The sequence below is a fragment of the Entelurus aequoreus genome, linkage group LG16, assembly GCF_033978785.1.
Source record: "Entelurus aequoreus isolate RoL-2023_Sb linkage group LG16, RoL_Eaeq_v1.1, whole genome shotgun sequence".
Taxonomy (NCBI): domain Eukaryota; kingdom Metazoa; phylum Chordata; class Actinopteri; order Syngnathiformes; family Syngnathidae; genus Entelurus; species Entelurus aequoreus.
This window is the reverse complement of record NC_084746.1, coordinates 48,686,445-48,706,945: the sequence shown is the minus strand read 5'-3', so window position 1 is coordinate 48,706,945 and position 20,501 is coordinate 48,686,445. Positions and strand designations below refer to the sequence as shown.

The 20,501-nt window shown below is 36.3% G+C and overlaps 1 protein-coding gene across 2 annotated transcripts in view; it reads left to right on the top strand.

Moving 5' to 3' along the window:
- Nucleotides 1–20,501, top strand: part of lig1 (ligase I, DNA, ATP-dependent) — a 109,486-nt gene that overhangs the window by 752 nt on the left and 88,233 nt on the right. Inside the window, exons 2-5 of one of the 2 annotated variants that reach the window (XM_062023164.1) lie at nucleotides 9,418–9,486; nucleotides 11,664–11,832; nucleotides 11,917–12,043; nucleotides 17,804–17,926. In XM_062023164.1, the coding sequence (XP_061879148.1) occupies nucleotides 9,418–9,486; nucleotides 11,664–11,832; nucleotides 11,917–12,043; nucleotides 17,804–17,926 (488 nt within the window). Of the gene's footprint in view, nucleotides 1–9,417; nucleotides 9,487–11,663; nucleotides 11,833–11,901; nucleotides 12,044–17,803; nucleotides 17,927–20,501 lie in introns of both variants that reach the window. The other variant, XM_062023163.1, reaches the window with a different exon arrangement.

Genomic DNA, 20,501 nt, shown 5'->3' with positions numbered 1-20,501 from the left:
TCGACTTAGACTTTAACATCAATGACTTGTGACTTCACTTGGACTTGAGCCTTTTGACTTGACATGACTTGCTACTTTCCCCAAAACCCAAAGATTAAAAAGTTATTCAGCGCTCCGTAGCTTTCATTTTGTATGTGTGTCTATCAGTGTGTGTGCTGCCTGTCAGCTGCTTGTCAGCGTGTGTGCTCTCAGTACAACAGCCAATCAAATTAGATCTACGTTGTTTTCATCACACAGCATTCATCCAATCAAATTGCAGGACAACCAATGAACGAGAGTTGTCAAACAACGCACCAGTGAGAAAGATTTATACCTAAGTTGGTTTCGTTAGGGTATAAAAACTACGACTTGGTCAACAAAAAACGAATTGAAGTATGCTAAACATGCAGTTCGAATATTACAGACTGAGACGCAACAACTTCCAACTTCGTTCGACATTTGAAGTTGCACACAGAACGGTAAGTTTTGAATGTAAGCTAACGTTTATTAGCTAAGTAACATGACTTTAATTTGCTGTGTGGTTAAATGAGTGAGGCTGTAAACTCACTGCTAACGTTATAACCATAGACATCTTATAAGGGTACGCAGCATAGAGCGCTACTGCCTACTGGCGCAGACGAGACGCGGGGCCGCCATCTTGGAGTGGTGATCCGCTCCACTCAGTGCAATTCATTTGGCAGGAGCAATGAACTGTCAGCACAATTTAATTCATTTTACCTCACTGAATACCACTGATTTTCACGCGTTTTTTTGTCATACGTGTAGCTATGATAAAGGACACATGTTTTGGCGTGTTTTATTATTCATAGTTTGCTTAACAGTAATAGAATAATCTTATATGCTATAAGTGACCAGACGTCTGAGATAAAAACTGGGAATATAATCCCAGAGAAGGGGGGAAAAAATGGTCAGCAATTTTTAAATTGAAGAAAAAATATGATTAGGTTATATATACATGCGTATATCCTACATAAACAATGTATGAATACATTAGATATCTATATATCTTATAGACTGTATCTCTGTTGCTGCAGCAGCAGAGAGTTTATTCTGTTTTGACACTTTGTATTGATATTTTGTATTCCATTCTTCCCTTAAATGATCATGTTTACAGTCATTGTTTTATATGTATTTTTTATGTATGTCGCTTTGGATAAAAGCGTCTGCCAAATACTTAAACATAAACATATATAAACACCTGAAAGTCTTTATATCAGCTAAAACCACCAATCTGTTTCTCTGGATTCGTAATAAAACCAAATTCTGTCTTACCCAACAATGTTAGTATTTGAATATTGTTACTTGAAGACTTATTCCTGGTTACAATTATACTGTTAAGAAAGTATTGTTTTATATTTTGCCTAAAATGAGAATGCATCATAATCAGTGGCGGCTGGTGAATTTTGTTTTAGGTGGGGCTGAAAGTTTGTAAACCAAACCCCTGTAGGGGGGTCATCCTCCCCCAGAAGATTTATTTGTGATTTTCACATATAAATACTGAAGATCTTTGCTCCTTCTCAACTCTGTGCTAATATTCTTTTCACAAAACAAACCAATAATACGTTAATGTCAAATCTTACTTGTGAAAAGTAATCCCCCGATTCCTATTTTCAACAGTCCGCTCATTTGAGCAAGAAAACGCTGAACACCATCTTTGTTTTCTACCTGTCAACTGTCAGTTTAGGCTGCTCGCCGGCTCCTCGTCACCACTTCAAGATGGCGGCCAAATTGCTCGCATCACAGCAGCCAATGCTGCGTCTACTTATAAGATGTCTATGGTTATAGTCATTGCAAACACGGCAATCTGTTGCGTCCACTGCAGTTCGCTACCTTATTCATACTTTTTGTCAAGTGATTTTTTTTAAGCAGGGTTGCATGAGGTACCTACACATAACGTTACGTTAGTCAATGTATCACACTCAGTAACGTAACGTTTGACGGCGGTCAGCAGCACCGCATATTTTAGCCACCTACAAAAAGACAAACATAATCAATTAAAGGTCAGTTAAAATGTATACTATATTAAGAATGTGTGTACATATTGCATAGAGCCCTGACATATAAAAAGTTCAACTCTGTTCATTGTTATGTTCATGTATTTGTTATGTTTTTCATGTGTACGCACACATAAACACACATACAGTATGAGATGTGATCAATGAGATCAGGTAAGAACAGGATAGAAACTGCTGTGGAACTAGTTACAATGCAATATGCCATGGAAATACAATGTTAACACTTTTGTGCAAATAAGTACAGTTGCACTTGTTTTTTCAAATGTGTTTATTCTGTAAAGGAATGAGTTAAATGTTTAAAATGACTGGATAATAGTGCTATTATGAAGTGCAATGTCAGCACTATTTTTTTTCTTGCAATTTCAAATGCACTTGTTTTAATAAATAAATACAGCGTTTTACAAGAATACACAATCTGTGTAAATATATTAGTCTCTGGTTAAAAGGACTTGAAAGGACTCGAAACTCAAAATGCAGGACTTGGGACTTGACTTGAGACTTTCCAGTCTTGACTTTGGACTTGACTCGGGACTTGCCTGTCTTGACTCGGGACTTGACTCGAGACTTGAGGGCAAAGACTTGAGACTTACTTGTGACTTGCAAAACAATGACTTGGTCCCACCTCTGGTAGATTGCACAGTACAGTACATATTCCGTACAATTGACCACTAAATGGTAACACCTAGGGATTATGTTTGATAAGAAATTATCGAGTTCGAGTCTATTATCGAATCCTCTTATCGAACCGATTCCTTATCGATTCTCTTATCGAGTCCAGATAGGTTGTTGTATATGGAAAAAAACCCCACTATATTTGGTTTAACAAAAGCTCACTTTTATTATATAAGAAAATAATTTAATCTAAAAAATAAATAAATATTGACTGTTGCCCCCCTAAAAAAATAAAAAATAAAAATATTGACTGTTGTTACCCAAAGTATATTAAGTGGGATTTTTCAGAAAAACAAATATATAAGGTAACACAAAAACAACCTGTCTCTGTGATCACTATAAGTGTATAAATAATAATATAGTGTTAAATAAAATCAGTCCCTTGGGCACAAAACTGAAAATAATACAGCTCTCCAAAAAGTGCAATTCTGCTGCTATTTGACATAACTGTTTGTTATGATGCTTTGACATTTTTGCACTTTATTTCTTTATTGAAAGAACATTCTATGAAGAGAAAATTTGTTTGCAAATGTGGTTACAATGCTAAAAAATGAAATGTTAAAGCTAAAAAAAGAAATGCACTTTATTGAGTTAACATTATTTCTTTATAGGGGGAAAGATGTTATGAGCTAGGGCAGGGGTCGGCAACCCAAAATGTTGAAAGAGCCATATTGGACCAAAAATACAAAAACAAATCTGTCTGGAGCCGCAAAAAATTAAAAGCCATATAACATGTGTCATGGGATATACATTTAATTAAGAGGACTTAAAGGAAACTAAATGAGCTCAAATATAGCTACAAATGAGGCATAATGATGCAATATGTACATATCGCTAGCCTAAATAGCATGTTAGCATCGATTAGCTTGCAGTCATGCAGTGACCAAATATGTCTGATTAGCACTCCACACAAGTCAATAACATCAACAAAACTCACCTTTGTGCATTCACACACAACGTTAAAAGTGTGGTGGACAAAATGAGACAGAAAAAGAAGTGGCATAAAACACGTCCTAGAAAGTCGGAGAAAGTTATACATGTAAACAAACTATACGGTAAGTTCAAGGACCGCCAAAGTTAGTAGGACAAAACGGCGCTCGCCAAATACTCGAATCAGTGAAGCACGTTTAATATAAACAGTGTGATTTATAACAGTTAGGGAGGTTTGTGTCATGTTTGTCCTCCTACAGAAACCATACTAAACAAAAAAATAGATTTTTTTCCCCCCTCATCTTTTTCCATTCTTCATACATTTTTGAAAAATCTCCAGAGAGCCACTAGGGCGGCGCTAAAGAGCCGCATGCGGCTCTAGAGCCGCGGGTTGCCGACCCCCGAGCTAGGGAATATAACAACTACACTACCCATCATGCAATGGGAGTGACGAGCATGCGCGGTAGCCCCGAAAAGTGTTGTTGCATGTCGTCACCCGTGAAAGTAAACGTCAAGAACTCAGCCAACACGCCTCGTTTTGAACTTTATTACACCTTGGAGCACTTTTTCCCGTCCATTTTTTTACTGCTTTCGCTATCTGCGCCTAATGACTGAGCTACGTGACGTCATTTCTTGTGATGTCACACGGAGCATTTCTGGTCGGGACGGGATTCGAATATAGAACCAACTCTTTTTCTTTACTATAGTGGTCTCGATAACGGGTACCGGTTTTTAAAAAGGGATTCGAGTCCGAGGACTCTGTTCTTTTCTTATCGAACAACCGGGAAAACCGGTTTCGAGTGTCATCCCGAGTAACACCCAAATAAGTTTTTCAACTTGTTTAAGTCAAATACGTTTTTCAACTTTCAACTCGGGGTCCACGTTAATCAATTCGTGGTAGAATGAATTGATTTACGTGGACCCCGACTTAAACAAGTTGAAAAACTCATTCGGGTGTTACCATTTAGTGGTCAATTGTACGTAACATGTACTGTACTGTGCAATCTACTTATAAAAGTTTCCATCAATCAATGAATCAACTTTGTGTCGCAGGCTGAAGCAAATCTTCGTTGACAGAAATGTTGAAATTTGATATTTATTCTACACATTTTTACAACATTAGAAACCATTAGATTTATTACAATCTTTGCAAGCTGGGTAACGTTTGCAGTGTTTCCCAGAAACTGCCAAGATACCTGTGGCGGCGGGGGCGTGGCTATGGGCGTGGTCACACTGACATCATCGAGTAATTTGCATAATTTACTACAATGATTTGATTTTCTCTAAAAAGGTTAAAAAAAACGTATACTTACTAATTAATAATAACATTATTGTTTTAAACGTCCATCCATCCATTTATTTTATAATATAATTACAACACTTTATGTACATATTTATATACAGTTTTGAACAATAAGTTATTCACTGACATATATTTATTAATTGTGGTTGTTACAAAAAATATATCTTATAAAATATAAAAGCTAAAATGTCTCAAAGCTCTGCCCCTTTAATTAGTGCATACTAAATAATTAAACTTTAGCCTTCTACTACAACCATATTATTTACCAGCAACATAAAGTGAAACAGAGGCAGAGGTGTCCTGCCACAGTCAGTAACAAATAAACAGAAAACAGTAGTGGTGGTAGATAGACACAGAGCTTCATCAAACATCTGATCCACTGAACAAAGAGCTCCAAAAATCTTGAACTTTAGACTGCCATCAGTTCTACTCCCTACACTTAACCATGTGTTTCCTACTGCCTGCAGACTTTGCACCCTTTGTTATATACACATGTTGTGTTTCTAATATAAATACATTTAATAAAGTCAAATACAAATAAGGCAACAAGAGAAGTATCCTACACTTCTCTTTTGTAAAGTAAATCTGAACAGCCGATATGGGCATCTACATCAACTATATGATTTGCCTGAGAAGATGGAGAGGACAAAAAAAATTTTTTTTATATATTTTTTAAAATTTTATTTGTGGCGGACGTAATTCTTTCGTGGCGGGCCGCAACAAATAAATGAATGTGTGGGAAACCCTGGTTTGCTGTGGTCTGGAACAACATGGCACACAAACAACTACCTGAAATGCAGCCAATATTACATCCAGATAATGTGTCATGAGTAGAGATGTCCGAAAATGGCTTTTTTGCCGATATTCCGATATTGTCCAACTCTTAATTACCGATTCTGATATCAACCGATACCGATACATACAGTCGTGGAATTAACACATTATTATGCCTAATTTTGTTGTGATGCCCCGCTGGATGCATTAAACAATGTAACAAGGTTTTCCAAGAATAAATCAACTCAAGTTATGGAAAAAAGTGCCAACATGGCACTGCCATATTTATTATTGAAGTCACAAAGTGCATTATTTTTTTTAACATGCCTCAAAACAGCAGCTTGGAATTTGGGACATGCTCTCCCTGAGAGCATGAGAAGGTTGAGGGGGGCGAGGTTGAGGAATGGGTGATGGGGATAGCGGGGGTGTATATTGTAGCGTCCCGGAAGAGTTAGTGCTGCAAGGGGTTCTGGGTATTTGTTCTGTTGTGTTTATGTTGTGTTACGGTGCGGATGTTCTCCCGAAATGTGTTTGTCATTCTTGTTTGGTGTGGGTTCACAGTGTGGCGCATATTTGTAACAGTGTTAAAGTTGTTCATACGGATACCCTCAGTGTGACCTGTATGGCTGTTGACCAAGTTGCATTCACTTGTGTGTGTGAAAAGCCGTGGATATTATTTGATTGGGCTAGCACGCAAAGGCAGTGCCTTTAAGGTTTATTGGCGCTCTGTACTTCTCCCTACGTCTGTGTACACAGCCGCGTTTTAAAAAGTCATACATTTTACTTTTTGAAACCGATACCGATAATTTTCGATATTACATTTTAAAGCATTTATCGGACATCCCTAGTCATGAGATATGCAAAACTAAATTACATACATAGAGGATACAAGTAAAGGAAATTAAATTAGCTCAAATATAGCTACATATGAGGCATGATAATGATGCAATATGTACATAGAGCTAGCCTAAATAGCATGTTAGCATTGATTAGCTTGCAGTCACGCACTGACCAAATATGTCCGATTAGCACTCCTACAAGTCAATAACGTCAACAAAGCGCACCTTTGTGCAATCACACACAGTATAAAAAAGTTGGTGGACAAAATGAGGAGAAAAAATAGGAGTGGAAGATTTTACATGTAAACAAACTGTTGCGTCACAGTACACCGTATGGTGAGTTCAAGAACCGCCGAAATTAGTAGAACAAAACGATGTTCACCAAATACTCTCATCAGTGAAGCATACACACAAACATATTAAACAGTGGGCTTTCTAACAATTGGGAAGGTTTGTGTCATGTTTGTCCTCAAACAAAAAACATACTAAAACAAAAAAAAATGTTTTTCCTCCATCTTTTTCCATTTTCAATCCTTTTAAAAATGCTCTAGGGAGCCACTAGAGCAGGGGTCACCAACCTTTTTGAAACCAAGAGCTACTTCTTGGGTACTGATTAATGCGAAGGGCTACCATTTTAAATACACACTTAAATAAATTGCCAGAAATAGCCAATTTGCTCAATTTACCTTTAACTCTATGTTATTATTAATAATTAATGATATTTACACTTAATTGAACAGTTTAAAAGAGGAGAAAACACGAAAAAAATGACAATTACATTTTGAATCATAGTTTATCTTCAATTTAACTCTTTAAAATTCAAAATTCAACAGAAAAAAAGAAGAGAAAAACTTAAAAAAAGAATTTATGGAACATCATTAGTAATTTTTCCTGATTAAGATTAATTTTAGAATTTTGATGACATGTTTTAAATAGGTTAAAATCCAGTCTACACTTTGTTAGAATATATAACAAATTTGACCAAGCTATATTTCTAACAAAGACAAATCATTATTTCTTCTAGATTTTCCAGAACAAAAATTTTAAAATAAATTCAAAATACTTTGAAATAAGATTTAAATTTGATTCTACAGATTTTCTAGATTTGCCAGAATAATTTTTTTGAATTTTAATCATAATAAGTTTGAAGAAATATTTCACAAATACTCTTCGTCGAAAAAACAGAAGCTAAAATGAAGAATTAAATTAAAATGTATTTATTATTCTTTACAATTAAAAAATAAATAAATTACATGAACATTGATTTAAATTGTCAGGAAAGAAGAGGAAGGAATTTAAAAGGTAGAAAGGTATATGTGTTTTAAAAATCCTAAAATCATTTTTAAGGTTGTATTTTTTCTTTAAAATTGTCTTTTTGAAAGTTATAAGAAGCAAAGTAAAAAAAATTAAGGAATTTATTTAAACAAGTGAAGACCAAGTCTTTAAAATATTTTCTTGGATTTTCAAATTCTTTTTGAGTTTTGTCTCTCTTAGAATTAAAAATGTCGGGCAAAGCGAGACCAGCTTGCTAGTAAATAAATAACATTTAAAAAATAGAGGCAGCTCACTGGTAAGTGCTGCTATTTGAGCTATTTTTAGAACAGGCCAGCGGGCTACTCATCTGGTCCTTACGGGCTACCTGGTGCCCGCGGGCACCGCGTTGGTGACCCCTGCACTAGAGCGACGCTAAAGAGCCGCGGGTTGCTGACTCCCGCTCTAACACTTAACGTGTTGTCAAAATTAACAAATGAAACTAAACAATATTGTTACAAATCACTAGCAAATAACCACTTGTTGAGGATGTTCATTCAGTTTAATTTTGTAGAAACAATAGTAGACCACACCTGACCGAAAAGTAGTAATTTCAACTGGCAACTATCTGGTTTTAAATAAAACGCATACGGATATCTAAAAACAATATAATTGAAGGCAGTAGTGTTGTCCCGATACCAATATTTTGGTACCGATACTTTTCTAAATAAAGGGGACCACAAAAAATTTAATTATTGGCTTTATTTTAACAAAAAATCTTAGGGTACATTAAACATATGTTTCTTATTGCCAGTTTGACCTTAAATAAAATAGTGAACATACAAGACAACTTGTCTTTTTGTCATTTATCATTATTTTGTCAAAATTATTAAGGACAAGTGGTAGAAAATGATAATCTACTTGTTCATTTACTGTTATTATCTGCTTACTTTCTCTTTCAACATGTTCTATCTACACTTCTGTTAAAATAGGCCAAAGTGGCCAAAATCAGATTTTTTTCCAGCTGACTGTTTACACTGCAAGTAAAATGTGATCTTTATGAGACTCCAGTATAAACGCGCACAGGCCGCAATGGGGCCACATTGGGGCCTCGGCGTCACTTGCATGCGTGGTTCGATAAAATGAAAACAAAGGAAGTTGACCGCTTTCCGTAAATAAACAAGGAAGTCGCTACTACTACAAAGTAAAGTGAAAGTCGCCACCATAGATGTGGTCGCCACACCTAAAAATTAGTTTTTTAACGTGAAAATAAATGAAAGAAATAGAATGCACGGATGCATATATATGATGTAATATATTTCAGAGGGTTCTATTCTTTTTATGGCTGTTGAGTAGAGGAGGCACGGACATCAGCGTGGATCAACAGTAGCTTAACTTTGGAGCGTTTAGACTGGCAAAAAATATCTGATCTGTGTTAATTGAGGTCAAACAAATTTGTTTTAGTGTTTCTTCAAACCAGAAAGTTGCCATTTGAAATTAGTATAGTTTTGACATGTCTGTTATCTGCTTTCCCCCCATACAATTCAGAAATGTATATCCTCTAAGACTGGGGATTCCATCATTTTGCCATGGGTTGTGCTGATCAGCTTTTTTCCTTCTCTGCTTTTTCCAGATCCTTCTTTCAGCCCAAGGCAAAGGACACGGATGTCCAGAAGAAAGCCAATGTTGAACCAGTGAAAAAGTAAGATGTTGTTTACATACTGCAAGTTCTGCCTGTTATCAATGTAATAATAGTTTATCATTGTGCTCTGCAGTGGTGTACAACTGCACTGCAGCTGTACACCACTGCTGTTACTATTTAACTTATATTTTAGGGCTGCAATGATTAATCTATTTAATTCATATTCTGTTGCTCTGATTAATCGTTAACGAAAGTAAACAATAAAAAAAGTATATAATCCATGGTGGCCCAGAACTTTAAATATGGGGACGTAGTTTCCGCACGGCCATTGCAATATAGTGCACATGCGAGCGGTGGTGTGTGGGTGCTGTCATCTGTGTGGCGGGAAACAGTATATATTCTTTAATGAAAACATTTTATCAATGCATACATGTTAAAAGTGCAATTTCAATGCTGATTTTTCATTTTACAAAAAAATAATGAAATTTTTTGCTAGAAGAAAAATCCTTGTTCATTGTACTGCTCACAGTATACATAGGACATCAATCAATCAAAAATCTATCAAAATGTATTTATATAGCCCTTAATCACACGTGCCTCAAAGGGCTTCACGAACCACAATAACATCCTCGGATCTGAACCCATTTCCGGGCAAGAAAAAACTCAGAGAGAGACCTTGGGATGTATCCCGGACGAGCCCCCAAATTGTTTACCATGAATTGATTAATGTGGACCCCGACTTAAACAAGTTGAAAAACTTATTCGTGTGTTACCATTTAGTGGTCAATTGTACGGAATATGTACTGTACTGTGCAATCTACTAATAAAAGTTTCAATCAATCAAAACCCCCCTCCCTCGTTAGCTTAGCTGCTAGCTAGGTTGTTTCATTCACCGAGTCGAGTTCTTGCTTGTTCTTGCTCAACTTGTGTTTCTTGTATAGTATAGTATAGTTTAACATTGTAATTGAAATGTAAAACAAGTTAAGTTAAGTAAAACAAACAAATATTACAAATAAAATGTACTCTGTAAGCAAAATTTTGCACTTGAGCAAAGATCACAACTACTATCTATAAAATAGGTTTTGTCTCTGTTAAGGAGGGGATGAGAGACCCTCAAATATACACAACGAAAACAATAAACAAAATGGCTAAATAAAGTTAATGTAACCAAAATGATCGGGGTTATTATTATTGTGGTATTACTGAATGTAGTTAAAAAGTACTTATACACACTCTACAATCTTTTAACCAAGTTGTATTTTTTGAATAACTAAAATAAAAAGCCACACAATACAGGTATATTTTCTTGGCAGAGGAAACATCAAATATTGTTCTGGCTTCATAAGAGCCATATTATTATTTGTGTGTTTAAATATGTTTATCTTCTTCCATTTTAAATTGTAAAAGGTCATCAGTTGGGCAGCGGAGCTTGTTTTTAAATGATGATATGGCTGACAATCACACTCAATTAATCATAGCTGTCCAAAATCGTGATCACGATTACAATTCGATTAATTGTGCAGCCGTAATGTAGAGGGTCCCTAGCTAAATGACAGATAGTTAACAGTAATGGACCATTATTGGGTCCATATGATTCAATTTGTACACTCTTACATTCACATTGATAGTATACATGGATAGAAATGTCACTAAATAGGGTCTATGGCTTCTCACTGCTCGAGCTGTAATAATACTTGTAAATATTCTCTTTTAGGGGTTCCTGACATATCTTTTTAATTGGGGGACTGTAGAGCTAATAAGTGTTACCGTAATTTAATAATACTTTTGCAGTGTAGCTTGTATTGTAGCTTGCTACAATTCTCTGGGGATAGCTTTTCCTGTAGCTTAGCTACATTTAATCCAGTGTAACTAGTAGCTTAGTTTACAACATTTTCCAAGTAGCTCGCACATCACTGATATCATGACAAATAATACAATGTATTTATAAGATTTTATCAGATTTTTTTAGTTGTTTTTCGTCTTTTAACAAAATAATTGTTTGGTCGTTATTGTGTGTAAACTACAGCATCTTTAATTGGCTTGAATATCCTAAACTAATCAGAGCTCTGTGAACTCTAATGTACTTTTAATCTGTTTTCGTGACTCCTGACTTGATTTTATGGCTTTTGCTGCCGACTTAACTCCTCTTTGATGACTATGCTCTCTGAACGAGCTTGTAAATAAACAAATGTTATGCCTTCATGTTTTTTTTGTTATGCATGATGTGTGACTTCCAGGACTTTCAAAAGCCCTCTCAAGGTCCAGAATGGCGTCCAGGAAGCGGACTCGCCCGTCAAAAAGGTCGCAAAGCGCAGCCGGCAGATTTTAGACAGTGACGAAGACGAGGCGCCAAAGGTGAAAGAGCAAGTCAACACCAAGAAAAGAGAGCATAAAGTTTCAGAAAAGGTAAGAAAAAAGATTGTTACGTCCACACCTGCGTCACAGTACAATAAATTGATTCACAATTATAAACAGGATGACATGTTTAAGGCGATTCCCACCCCGCTGTCTCCACCGCCGCCACCTGTTACTCCCGTCACGCCGGCCTCCTCCATGTCACCCAGCACCCCCAACTCCACGTCGCCCTCCCCTGGTACTGTTGTCAAGCGCAGGACAGGTCAGAAAGTGGTGCACAATTTCATGATTTTTTTTTCAACATTGTTGTTAATCAAAGCAGCAGCACCTACCTACCTACATACATACACAAAATTATCATTTTTGCTGAGCAAGTTTACAACAAAATGTGTTTTGAAAATGTAGCCCCTCCCCTATTAGACATTTCACAACTTCTCTGCAGTTGAATAAATGAACAAGTCCTTGCAGCTATTTGAGGAAACACAAATTATTATTAATTTTTTCTCAATTTCGTAAATTTTTTACTCTAACGTCATATTTGCAATAAAAAAACACTTGACATTAGAGATGTCCGATAATGGCTTTTTTGCCGATATTCCGATATTGTCCAACTCTTAATTACCGATTCCGATATCAACCGATATATACAGTCGTGGAATTAACACATTATTATGCCTAATTTTGTTGTGATGCCCCGCTGGATGCATTAAACAATGTAACAAGGTTTTCCAAAATAAATCAACTCAAGTTATGGAAAAAAAATGCCAACATGGCACTGCCATATTTATTATTGAAGTCACAAAGTGCATTATTTTTTTTAACATGCCTCAAAACAGCAGCTTGGAATTTGAGACATGCTCTCCCTGAGAGAGCATGAGGAGGTTGAGGTGGGCGGGGTTGGGGAGGCGGTGTTGAGGTGGGGGGTAGGGGGTAGCAGGGGTGTATATTGTAGCGTCCCGGAAGAGTTAGTGCTGCAAGGGATTCTGGGTATTTGTTCTGTTGTGTTTATGTTGTGTTACGGTGCGGATGTTCTCCCGAAATGTGTTTGTCATTCTTGTTTGGTGTGGGTTCAAAGTGTGGCGCATATTTGTAACAGTGTTAAAGTTGTTTATACGGCAACCCTCAGTGTGACCTATATGGCTGTTGACCAAGTATGCCTTGCATTCACTTGTGTGTGTGAAAGGCCGTAGATATTATGTGATTGGACCGGCACGCAAAGGCGCAATGCCTTTAAGGTTTATTGGCGCTCTGTACTTCTCCCTACGTCCGTGTACACAGCAGCGTTTTAAAAAGTCATACATTTTACTTTTGAAACCGATACCAATAATTTTGAAACCGATACCGATAATTTCCGATATTACATTTTAAAGCATTTATCGGCCGATAATATCGGCAATCCGATATTATCGGACATCTCTACTTGACACCTAATCGACACTTGGTACCCTCTGCAGTTGAATAAATATAGTATAAATAAATGTGTATTCAGAATAATTTGTATGACTTAATACCCACTAATTAATTATATTGGACTTTATTTGGGGATATATATTTAAAATATTAATGCAAAATAATAACTAAATAATGAATACATATTTTAATCTAATTTAGTTATAGCCACTCCTCCTAATAAATGTCTGAGCCTCAATAAATGCCCCCAGCCACTGTGAGGAAAGACTATTTATTTCAATACAAAATACATTCTCCGAAAAAATTAACTTCCAATGGATGTCATTTAATTGCAAAAACGGCAGTTATGGTGTTTCATTATTTTAGTATAGAATTATATTTTTGAAAATGTATTCCTGACCCCTCGTGGACGCTGGGAGTACTCTGCTTTTAAGTAATTCAATGCTCTCAGGCAATACAATATATATTTTAAAACTAAATATATTTTCCTAAAATTTACTTAAATTATCTGGTATTTGCAAAAAGAGAAACAAATATGGCATTTGATATGTAACCATAGAAATGTTTTTTTCTAAATAAATGCTTGACCTTTGACGCCCGATACTCTGTTGTTGAGTAATCAAATTCTCCCAGGCACCATGCAAGGAAAGACAATTTTATCATATTTTCATGTAGGGCTGTGCCTCACAATAAGAAGGTCCTGGGTGCGATCCCCGGTGCATGTTCTCTCCGGGTACTCCGGCTTCCTCCCACCTCCAAAGATATGCACTTTGGGATAGGTTGATTGGCAACACTAAATTGGTGTGAATGTTGTCTACCTGTGTTGGCCCTGCTATGAGGTGGCGACTTGTCCAGGGTGTACCTTTGGTGGAGATAAGAAAGTCTGCGTTCCGCTAAGCGCGGCACTTTCGTCTTGAGCGTTTCCAGGGCGACACTTAGCCAGCCAATCAGGGCGCACCGAATGGAAGAAAATCACCCCAAAAAACTGTACACTGCGGGAAATATGAGTAAACTTAAAAAAAAACCTACTTGAAAAATCCTCAATCCATCCATCCATTTTCTACCTATTGTCTCTCTTGGTGTTGCGGGGGGCTTTAGCCTAGCCACCTGCACTCAGGCAAAAGGCAGGGTACACCCTGCACAAGTCGCCACCTCATTAGCTGTCACCCAGAAAAGATATTTGAAGCCAGCGAAGCTAAATATCAGTTTGTGAGGTATTTACATTATTAAAAGTTAAATTGTTAGTTAACTTTTCTGTGAAACAGCATTTTTAAAACTGATATAAAAATGTACTTTGTGGAGGATACAGCTTCTCATGAACTAAAAGTTGAAAAACACTAGTTCACATTATTGTTTTACACGTGTTACCTTTGATGTTTAGACTGTCACTAAGTAATTTCTTTTAAATATTTGATTGAAACAGTACATGTTTCTGCACAATTCTTTGCACTTAAAAATACATGTTTGTAGTAATAAATATGATTAAAACATTTGAGCATTATATTTGTGTTTAATTACATAAAGTGTGTTTATCCTAAACATTCCTGCCACTTCATTTTACACATTATGGCATTTTTTGAGTCTTTTTTTTGGACACATACCACGATAATATCGTATTCTGGGCTTAATTGTGTGATATCGTACCGTAAGATTTTGATACCGTTACATCCCGAGGAAATACTGTATTTTTTAATAGATCTGGATAAAGATGCAAAGCCAGATTTTTTTGTCCACAGGCATTAGAACATGATGTAACTTAAAGGGTAGCTGCACTTTTTTGGAATTTTGAAAGACATGATGGATGAATTTAGTTTTGATGCATTCTAAATATTAAAAAAACCTTAAATAAAAGTCCCCTTACAGCGGACTAAGTCCTCTATTTTGCCCATTAAATCCTAATAAATAACCGTCCAAAAAGCACCAACAATACTCAATTTACATTGCGTGACTTGAATATTAACTAAGTATTAGTGATATTGTTATTATAAGCGCTAACGCAGACAAACTATCTGTAGTGGCTCCGTGATCACTTCTGTGTAGGGATGATACTCGAAACCGGTTTTCCCGATTGTTTGATAAGAAAAGAACCGAGTCCTCGGACTCGAATCCCTTTTTGAGAACCGGTACCCGTTATCGAGACCACTATAGTAAAGGAAAAGAGTTGATTCTTTATTCGAATCCCGTCCCGACCAGAAATGCTCCGTGGGACATCACAAGAATTGACGTCACGTAGCTCAGTCATTAGGCGCAGATAGGGAAAGCAGGAAAAAAATGGACGGGAAAAAGCGCTCCAAGGTGTAATAAAGTTCAAAACAAAAGGTATAATCCATCGAATAACTTTACTGAGAGATTTTAGCAGAGTAAAACACATGACGAACACTTTTACGACCAACCGGAAACATAGCAACCAGGCTAGCAACGCACCTCCTTTACGGCAGCTGTCGCAACCTTCTTAAAACAACCGCAGCACATACATATATATACAACATATCTCCCTTTTTTAACTTTTGTTTTTCTTTCCTTGTAAACAAAACAAAATCACACTGTAGATGTGTTGTCTGTCTAATTATAAATAATGCAGACGAGGCGTGTTGGCTGAGTTCTTGACGTTTACTTTCAGAGCGTGGCAACATGCAACACTTTTCGGGGCTACCGCGCATGCTCGTAACTCCCGTTGCATGCTGGTTACTGTAGTTGTTATATTTTCTCGCTCATAACATTTTTCCCCCTATAAAGAAATAATGTTAACTCAATAAAGTGTATTTATTTTTTTAGCTTTAACTTTTCATTTTTTAGCATTGTAACCACATTTGCAAACAACTTTTCTCTTCATAGAATTTTCTTTCAATAAAGAAATAAAGTGCAAAAATGTCAAAGCATCATAACAAACAGTTATGTCAAATAGCAGCAGAAGTGCACTTTTTGGAGAGTTGTATTATTTTCAGTTTTGTGCCCAAGGGACTGATTTTATTTAACACTATATTATTATTTATACACCTATAGTGATCACAGAGACAGGTTGTTTTTGTGTTACTGTATATATTTGTTTTTCTGAAAAATCCCACTTAATATACTTTGGGTAACAACAGTCAATATTTATTTATTTTATTTTATTTTATTTTTTTAGGTGGGTAACAGTCAATATTTATTTATTTATTAGATTTTATTTTTTTATTATATAATAAAAGTGAGCTTTTGTTAAACCAAATATTGTGTGTTTTTTTTCCATATACAACAACCTATCTGGACTCGATAAGAGAATCGATAAGGAATCGGTTCGATAAGAGGATTCGATAATAGGCTCGAACTCGATAATTCCTTATCAAACATCATCCCTACTTCTGTGTATCCTTATGTTTACATCATCGAGTGGTCTGCTGTTTCCTCGCTTCCCTGCGCCATATAAGTTTATTGTAGGTCATAAATCATGCATCTGACCTGGAAGATAGATGGCTGAGGATGTAGACCGACAAGTTTGTACACTTTAACAGCCATTTAGGACTCGGAACTGGCGAGACCTACACAAAAAGATGCTTGGCCTCGCCCCCACCCTATGTATTATGAATCATTTTTCATCTAAACGGGAATATATGAACATCCTAGCAGTCGGCATCCTAATGACAGCCAACATTGCACAGCAAGTGAGCAGAGAGCAGTAATCATTGATGAAGAAAAAAAAAGTAAACATTGTGATGAGTTTTTGAAATGAATGCGCCGCGTATGCTTAAAATGATCAAAATACGTAAATATTAAATTGTATTATATATCTGCCTGTTACTACATTACATATATACTTACATCATGTATATAAAACCCTAATGGGGGTGTTTGGATGTGTTTTAAGGGCTTTATAGGCAGAATTGAGCCACTCACATAGGCTCCATTGTAAGCAGACTTTTGATTGCATTTATTTAATATTTAGAATGCATAAAAATGAAATAACATCCATCAACATGTGTTTCACAATGATTGTGAATGGTAGGTAAAATTCCCCCCAAAAGTGCCGGTCCCCTTTAATTGACAAAAATCTTTTTTTATCATTATCAGTGCACAGCTTCTAAAAACGGTGAGGGAAAAATTGTCTTTTCACTCTGTTTTTGCCCCATTAATGATCCTAAGCGTTGCCGGGCACATTTATGCCGCCTGCACTGAACATAAAGTAGAATGGTTAAGGTCCCCTAAGTGGAGTGTGTTGTATTTTTAATGGCTCAGCATAAATGCAGAAAGAGAATTTTCACTCCAAAGTGTGTCTGCTGATTCCTTCCTCTGACTTTTGCAGCCCGTTGTTTGATGCCTACTGTGTCTTTTAAGAGCAGCTTGTTGCCACATGCTGGAAAACATTCAAGTAGTGTTGCAATTTAGGCATAGATTGTCTGCTGTAAAGTGCAGGGCTCATGTGGGTTTCTGCCATGTTGTTGCTGGAGCTCATCTGAATAAAAGTTCCTCGAGGTGACTTCTAGTGTCCAGTGACACATGAATACGATGCAATTAAAATAGTTTTTCACTGCCAACACATGAGAAAAGTGTCCTTACAGTATACCAATACACCATAACACACATTCACCTTTTTGTCCTCACTGTGTCAATTCTGATTGTATCCTCATGCCTACAGCTAGGAAGACGTTACCCAAGAGGAAGCTTGACGAGAGCCTCAACGACAACCAGGAAGATGGCGCGGAAACCAAGGCAGCGAAGGGTCAGCAAAGCAAACGAGCCCGTGTGGGAGACGACGCAGGTGAGCCCTCGGTGCTCGACTGCTTTGAGCCTCATTGCACAACTGTTCTACGTCTCTTTATTGTTTTATTGTCAGTTTTACCTAACCTTTACCTTTCGGTTTGCATGTAGGCTTCACGGTCAGGAGATATGGTTTCAAATCTCCGTTTGGACTTGTCCGTGTGGAGTTTGCATGTTCTACCTGTGCGTGTGTGGGTTTTCCCCGGGCACTTCGGCTTTCTTTCTTTCTTTCTTTCTTTAGTTTATTTCGAACATGAACACACTTACAGTATAATACATCACACAGTTTCATATCATTTCACTTTACATCATGTCCGAAAAGGAGTAGGAAGAAGCAAAGCTTATTTAATCCTACCCCTTTCCCACTTCAGAGCGTTTACAAATATATACATCATTTACTGACCTTTTTATGATAAAATAACATCTGTGAATTAGTATACACAACAGTTTTGTAATATGTAATTAATTAATTCAGTCATTATTAACATACTGAGATGAATAATATCTTATTTTAAATAATAAATAAATAATTCTTCTTCTTTGTACTTTGTAAGCACTATTATTTTGAACAACCTCTTAAACTGGATCATATCAGTACAATGTTTAACTTATTTACTTAATCCATTCCATAATTTAATTCCACATACTGATATGCTAAAGGTTCTAAGTGTTGTACGTGCATACAAATGTTTTAAATTAGATTTTCCTCTAAGGTTATATTTCTCCTCTTTAGTTGAGAAGACTTGTTGTACATTCTTTGGTAGCAGGTTATAGTTTGCTTTGTACATCATTTTAGCTGTTTGCAATTTTACCAAATCACCGAACTTTAATATTTTTGACTCAATAAATAAAGGGTTTGTATGTTCTCTATATCCAACTTTATGTATTATTCTAATTGATCTTTTTTGTAACACGGTTAGCGAATGTAGCGCACATTTGTAGTTATTTCCCCATATTTCTGCACAATAACTCAGATATGGTAACACTAGCGAGCAGTAGAGAATATGAAGGGATTTTTGGCCCAGGACGTATTTTGCTTTATTCATTATTGAAATGTTTTTTGCCACCTTATGTTGTATGTTTTGTATATGAAATTTCCAGTTCATTTTATCATCTATTAATACTCCCAAAAATCTTGTTTCTTTTACCCTTTCAATATCTACTCCGTCTATTTGTATTCGTGTATGGTGCTCTTTTCTACTGTTATCAAATAGCAATATTTTAGTTTTACTGAGATTCAAGGATAGTCTGTTTTTGTCAAACCATCTTTTTAATTTCTTAATTTCTTCTGTTATTATTTGTATTCTCTTCTGTGTGTTCTCTCCTGAACAGAAAGCAGTTGTATCATCTGCAAATAAAACCAACTTTCTCCCACTCTAAATTGTCAAGTATATATCGAATATTCTACCAAACATTTTTTATTGATATTGTTTACGTGGTCTGTCACAATATATATTGAAATAGTTTTATCACCCAGCCATTTGTTAGATCTTGTCTGACTGTGTTTACAAAATAAGAGTCCCAGAAAAATAGCTTACATATTTACACGCTGTTTTTTTTTTTAGGAACATTTGAACATTCTTACCTTTTTCACGGGTATAAATAGATATTAACTATTGTAAATATAAAACAAAATTCAGGGTTTTCACTTTTTGTATTTGATTGTTGCGTACCGCCCAGGCAAAATATATGCTGCCACACCTTAAAAATGATTTTTTTTTCACGTGAAAACAAATTAAAGTAGTCGAGAACAAGGCACACAAAGTCTGATGCTTTTTAACTTTTTTTTGCCAATCTTATACCAACAACCAGCACAATTCCAACATGTGCACATACGTTCGTCTCAATGCTTCCCCAGACACTTGACACTTCCTCATTTTCCGCCAACACGTCATGTTCATAACATACAGGTCATTACAGTATAATTGGATATCTATACATAAATATATATACAGTATTTTATTATTGTTACGTTGACCAGCATTCCTCCAATGGGGAATTCAAATTGCTAGTCTCTCCCAGATTCTTTTTATGGCAATACGCTGATGTTTATATTCAATCAACAGGCAGTAGTTGGTATTTTGTAGTTTATTCTCCAAGCTTAGAGGACAACCGTGAGACCAATCTAGCACACCAGCGTTCCCCAGCCCGGTCCAGATCGGTCTGGCTCGGTCTCCCCTCAAACCCCCGGAAGTCCCGTGATCTTCCCTCTGTCCCTCGCCCCCACTCCCTTTGTTTAGACTACTCCGAGTTATCTCTACTCTGACACATTCCAATCTAGTAGGCCAACACCTTACTATGAGACTCAAAAGAAGGAAGAATACTAGCTATTCTTTATATGACTATAGGAGTTTAGAAAGAAGTAACACTTAAATATGGATATGATTCTGATCTGCTTCCAACAAAAAATTAGTTATAACTTCTTACCCACGGGAAAAATGTTAAAACTATGGAATGTGTCAGAGTCGGATGATTGTCGATTTCGTTCCAAGGAGTCTGTATCCACCCTCACTCACCCCCTTCTGTTTCTGAAAAAAAGGACTGTTAGTCATACTATCACTTTCAGAAACATCTAA